General features: G+C 34.5%; 1 protein-coding gene across 1 annotated transcript; it reads left to right on the top strand.

Annotated features, from left to right (window-relative positions):
* Positions 1 to 1976: 1976 nt before the first annotated feature.
* LOC145035028 (phosphomevalonate kinase, peroxisomal-like) lies at positions 1977 to 5712 on the top strand. The gene is made up of 11 exons (XM_078983598.1): positions 1977 to 2092; positions 2174 to 2228; positions 2391 to 2541; positions 2723 to 2814; positions 2972 to 3081; positions 3164 to 3216; positions 3563 to 3946; positions 4420 to 4524; positions 4623 to 4850; positions 4951 to 5073; positions 5340 to 5712. The coding sequence occupies exons 2-11, from the start codon at positions 2221 to 2223 to the stop codon at positions 5568 to 5570; spliced, it is 1485 nt and encodes a 494-aa protein (XP_078839724.1). The 5' UTR covers positions 1977 to 2092; positions 2174 to 2220; the 3' UTR covers positions 5571 to 5712.
* The last annotated feature ends 573 nt before the right edge of the window (positions 5713 to 6285 follow it).

Genomic DNA, 6285 nt, shown 5'->3' with positions numbered 1-6285 from the left:
TTGTGCTTACAGTTTTCAGTTTTGGTTTCAGGAACTGCTTTTTGAAGGAAAGGAGTCAACTTGATCACAGTGCATCACACTATGGTTTTCTTCACACGAGATCTTTGGGATTACACTCTGATATTGTTTTATGATAACATGTTTTGATTATTTCTACTTCGGTTTTGACATGACATGATATTATGGATGCTTTCTTATATTGTTGGTTTTATAATAATGTATTTAAAAATGTAAATTTTGACCTGTATATTTGGAATGTTACACCATCATTGGTCTTAACCTTATTTGCAAGTTTCATTTTTATGATTATCTTTATATTTTTTCTTTTACCACCAACTTTTGGTCCTTTTCTCCTTCATCAACTGACTTTGGTCCATAACTTTCTTCATCAATTGCCTTTGTTCCACAATTTCCTTCATCAACTGCCTTTGGTCCACAACTTCTTTCACCATCGTCACCCTTGGGCTTTATTTTCCTTTTGGTAACCTTAAGTTTTGTGGGCCTTTGAACCCTTGCTATTTATACATGTGGCCTTTCAACTTTAGGACAATTAACCTTGTTATGCCCTGCTTGTTTACACACACTGCACGGGATTATTTTCCCTGCCTTAGACACAGTGTGTCTTGGAAGATTCGTGCCAAGAACAGTTTGAGAAAAGTATACGGATGAAAAGGTAGCAGAATAAAGAAGATGAAAGGGACAGTTCATAGTAGAGATGACAACGAGGGCGGGGAACATAGGGGACCCCAATCCCCATCCCCATCCTCGAGTCCTCATTCTCATCCCCATCCTCATCCCCATCCCCATCAGAGAATATAGATAAACCCCCATCCCCACCCCCAATGGGGACCGGGGATCCCCAACGGGGAAACGAGGATTTATTTTTTCTCTTTTAATATGTAAACTTTTATGTAAGAAAAAACTATAAATTTCAATTTACTAGCATAAGTTTAAAGATTTTATAAATATACAAGTACCCATAAATTGCATAAAAATATAAATAAATTTTCTTTCAAATTTAAATACATACATGAAAAATCAAGTAGAAAAAAATTATCAGATTGATATTTAAGGTAAAATAGATCAACCAAAGAGAAAAAATATATATACACGAATTTAAATTAGATAAAAGAAAAAGTAAAAGTATAATTTCAACCAAGTAATTACTAATGAGTTAGATTACTTAGATCAAATTTTATGTATTATAAATTGGACTATAAATATATGTTCGATATTATTTTTATATATTAATATATGTCGGCAGTGGGTCCAGGGTCGGGGATTAAGGGTATCCACATCCCCATCCCCATCCCCAATTAACTTGGGGATTCCCCGGTCAAAATGGGTGTGGGTTTCGGGTTCCCATTAGGTATGGGGTTTTTTTATCATCCCTAGTTCAGATTTAAACGGATATTAGGTTTCATTTACTTACACACACGTGACAATGACATAACATCTTTAATCTACTTGGCAATGACGTGGCATAAACAAAGATCTTGATATGATGGGTGTTATCGGTTGAACCTTTCAAATGTTAAAATTTGACATTTTAAACCATAAAATTACAAGTACAAGCCCTTTAAATACAAAAAATAATCATGATGGACCATTTTAACTAGTATACGAAAGATAGTTGACTACAATAACCATTTCCCTTAAGCAATTTAAAGATGATCAAGTTTATTTATTGTGGAAAAAGATTTCTTTACCAGACTAACCTTATATTACATTAAAATCACTTTTTTTTCAAACAAAATATATATTTCGGAATTTCTGATTCCGGGAAGAAAATGATAAAAACAAACTATCTCGGTATTTGATATAAGTATAACAAAATTTGACCAAATCTAAAATCAAAGAAGACCTGCTGCTTTATACAATATTTTAGTCCCATATATATGGACAAAAGGGAGCACTAAAATGTGGAAGATGTGAAGAGTGTGAGTGACGAGTGTGGGCCCTCGTCAAGCAGCGATGCAACGTTGAACGTCAATAACTATATTAACAATCAACATACCATGGCAGCTGGTGTTTTCTCCTTCTCAATCACACTACGCTTGCTCTATAGTTTCTCCGTCGAATTCTATTCTGGGTAAGACGATTACTTGTCTTTCATGTACCGATCAAATTACGTTTTCCGAAAGAAACTAAGTGATTTTGACTACATTTGTAGGTTGTTTCAGCTCAATCTTTCAATCGTCGACTGCGATTTTTTGAAAAATGGCTGTGTAAGTCCCGAATACCTCTGTTCGTGTTTAAATGATTAGTTTGGAACTGAGTCGTAATGGCATGTATTTCTGGTCTATCTTGAACTATGCTTGCTTTGAATACGTTCTAAAGAGGATAATAGAGAAACTTGCTGTTTGAAAGTTGAGTTTTGATCTTTTTAGGGTTGCTTCTGCTCCGGGGAAGGTTCTGATGACTGGTGGTTATCTGGTATTGGAGAGACCCAATGCAGGAATCGTGCTCAGTACAAATGCTCGATTTTATGCTATTCTTAAGCCAATTAATGATGTAGTGGGATCTGATAGTTTGGCAGAGGTGAGTGATCTATGTTGAAATTTGTTTTTTTTTTTTTTTTTCTTTTCTTCTAGTAATGCAATAATCAAACATGTATTTGCACCTGTTATTTGTTTATATATCTATGAAGATAATGCCTCTTAGAACAATATAATGCATTTGTGTTGTTATAGACTATAGTCCTTATCTCTTTTGTTTTCAGGAATGGATGGAAGTGAAGGTAAACTCTCCTCAGATGTCAAGAGAAACTACATACAAAATGTCACTAAAAGATTTTACGCTTCAATGTTCAAGGCAAGTGTTTTGATTGAATGTTTAGAACAATGTATGTTGAATACCAACAAATGATTTAGAGCACCTGATAAAGAAATATGCCAAAGATTATTGGTTTTTAAAGTTGTGACTTAAAAGTCTTATCACTGATCTTCATCAACTTTTGCTTCAATCTCAGTGAATCAAGGAACCCCTTTGTTGAGTATGCAGTCCAATATTCCATAGCAGCAGCATATGCCACACTGGACAAGAATAAGAGGAATGATTTGCACAAATTACTGTCACAAGGTACAATATAGGCTTCATATTTGCATATTTTAATGAATAAAACGAACTCAACATTCTGATGAATAACTGATTATTTATACAGGTATGGATATTACAATCTTGGGTTGCAATGACTTCTATTCATATCGGAATCAGGTATATATCATTCTGTAAAGTAATATCAGTTGCTCTTTCAATGCTGATTGTATAAAGAGATTTGAAATTGGGTCAGATGCAAGAAAAAGCAATGTACTCCTCACATTCATTTGTTATTTATATCATCCTACTTTCAATTTTTTCCCTATTACAACTTTGTACTTTGAAAATTTTACACAATGTCCTAATAAGAAAAAGAAAGTAAAAGTGCAATGCACAATGTACAAAGTTGTAATAGAAAGAAGTCAAAGTAAGATGCTATAATGCACAAAGAAATGAAAGTGCATTGCTATTTCTTGAAATTTAGCACTTTGAAGTATCTGAAAAGTTGTATGTACAAGTTTAGATTGAAGCACGTGGGCTTCCTTTAGTCCCGGAATCATTGGCTTCTCTTCCACCATTCACATCAATTACTTTTAATGCTGAAGAATCAAATGGAGAAAAAAACATCAAGCCTGAAGTTGCAAAAACTGGGTTAGGATCATCTGCAGCCATGACAACTGCTGTAGTAGCTGCTTTACTACATTACCTTGGAGTTGTTGATCTTTTAAGTTCCAGTAAAGATCAAAAAATTGACTTCAGTTCAAATTTGGATACTGTGCATATGATAGCTCAAACTGCTCACTGCATTGCTCAAGGGAAAGTTGGCAGTGGTTTTGATGTTAGTTCTGCTGTTTATGGAAGCCATCGTTATGTCCGCTTTTCACCAAAAATCATTTCCTCAGCTCAGGTATCTCTCTCTCTCTCTCTCTCTCTCTCTCTCTCACACACACACACACACACATATTAAACTTTGGGGATGTCTTTTTGACTTAATGGGCTTAATAGGTTAAGCACTTAATGTGGACAATTATACATGGGATGTTTCTTTTTTGACTTAATCTAGAAGAAAGACTTTATGGGTTTAGCCAAAAAAAAAAAAAAAAAAAAAACTTGGCTTAATGTAGTAAGGCGCTAACCCTTTAATATTGTGCAATTTTTTATTTTTTGGAATGTAGGGGTTAAATGGTCATTTAGTCTCAATCAGACGATTTATTTAGTCAAGAAAAAGAAACATACCTTGTGTATGCAACACTTTATCTAGACAAACATCATTACCCCTTCAACCACTTTACCCATAAGGGCTTAATGGGAAGAAAAAAAAAATACATTTATAATATTTTAATGTTTTGAATTAGACACTATATTGTTTTATGATTACAGGAAGCTGTGTGTAGCACACCATTAGATGAAGTGATTGGTGAAGTGTTGAAAGGAAAGTGGGATCATGAAAGGACTAAATTCTCCTTGCCACCATTAATGAATCTGGTGAATATGCTAACAACAACAATAACTACAATCTTTAGTTTTACTTTTTGTACTTAAAGAGTAGTGTATTTTACAGATTTTGTGAATTTTTTTGTAAGGTATTGGGAGAACCCGGGAGTGGAGGATCATCAACACCATCTATGGTTGGTGCTGTGAAGAAATGGCAAAAATCTGACCCACAAAAGTCAACAGAAACATGGAACAAGTTGTCAAAAGCAAATTCTGAACTTGAAGAACAGCTTAATTTGTTAAGCAAATTGGCTGCAGAAAACTGGGATTCATACAAAACTGTTGTTGAAAGCTGCAGCATGCTTAAATCAGAGAAGGTGATTCCTTTTGTCTCTTTTATTTAAACTAGGGTTAAAAAATGTACCTAATTATAACAATGCCTTCCAAATATAAAGAAAATAATTGTTGGTTGAGCAGTGGGAGGGGCAATTTAGTAAAACAAGTGATGTAGAAATAGTTAAAGCACTATTGGGAGCAAGAGATTCCATGCAAAACATCCGCTCCCTCATGCGACAGATGGGTGAGGCTGCAGGCATCCCGGTTAGTTTTTTTTTTTTTTCTGTTATAAATTCATTACTTTTTCATCATCTAACTTCAAAGTCAAACATAAGTTATCCAAATTCAGTCTTGAGTTCAAAAGATTGTTTCAGTTGTCGAAATATGAGTAAATGACCATTTTACCCTTGTGTCCAGAAGTGATGCTGAATAACAAAGAGCTATAAATTGCTGTTTATTTGAGATAAATAATGATACAGATGCAATTATTAATTATATTTAATCACAAAATATGAATTTGAATTTTACAGATCGAGCCTGAATCTCAGACTAGACTCCTGGATGTGACGATGGACACAGAAGGTGTGTTGTTGGGTGGAGTTCCAGGGGCAGGTGGATTTGATGCTGTTTTTGCTATCACTTTAAGTGACTCAAGTACTAATTTAACCAAAATATGGAGTTCACACAACGTATTGGCATTGTTAGTTAGGGAAGATCCTCGTGGGGTTTCTTTAGAGAGTGATGATCCTCGGGCTAAATAATCATCTCAAGTTATAATTAAGCCCTTTTTTTTACAAGTAATTGTTGATGGTTTTTCATGTTCATTGTATCAATAACTCTTTGCACCTGTCACCTCTAATAAGCATGAGGTTTCTAAAATGTTTTCTTGTTTCTTATGCATAATTTGTTTACTTCCAAGAAAGTACAATCTCATTGTCGAAAAATCTGAGGGGCCCGTTTGTTTTACAAGGCACGACAGATAGTATTGCGTTTGACATGGTTGGACCTAGTTGAGACCAATGTCAATGGAACAAAAATTGTATATTTTTTTTATTCATTCAAAAAGGTGGAACAAGGTGAGACAGAGACGCCATTAAGTCGTCTAGTTCACAAGAGGTTAACGCAACATTAAGGAACATTTTAAAGTTCTTATTCCATAAATCGCCTAACGAAAGACAAAAAAAAATGATACCTTTAAAGGTAACTACGAGCAACAACCAAATATTTAACCAAGTTTTAAGGCATAACTATATGGTAACCTGCACCATTTGAGCAGCTCGTGCTAAGCTGACTCACGGGGGACACATGAAAAGTTCAATCACAAAACACAAGCAATATTTTGGGCATGACAGGGTTCAAACCTTGGACTTTATGTGTGGAATTTCACATTTCAGTCACTAGGATCTTGTTATGGGTAGTCATAACCATATGCAACATGAACACATTATGTTTGTGAGTTTTGTGTCATTAAGCATA

This window comes from Lactuca saligna, chromosome 3, assembly GCF_052625555.1.
Source record: "Lactuca saligna cultivar CGN05327 chromosome 3, ASM5262555v1, whole genome shotgun sequence".
Lineage (NCBI taxonomy): Eukaryota > Viridiplantae > Streptophyta > Magnoliopsida > Asterales > Asteraceae > Lactuca > Lactuca saligna.
Note: the sequence above shows the minus strand (reverse complement) of the source record. Positions and strands in the feature narration are given on the sequence as shown.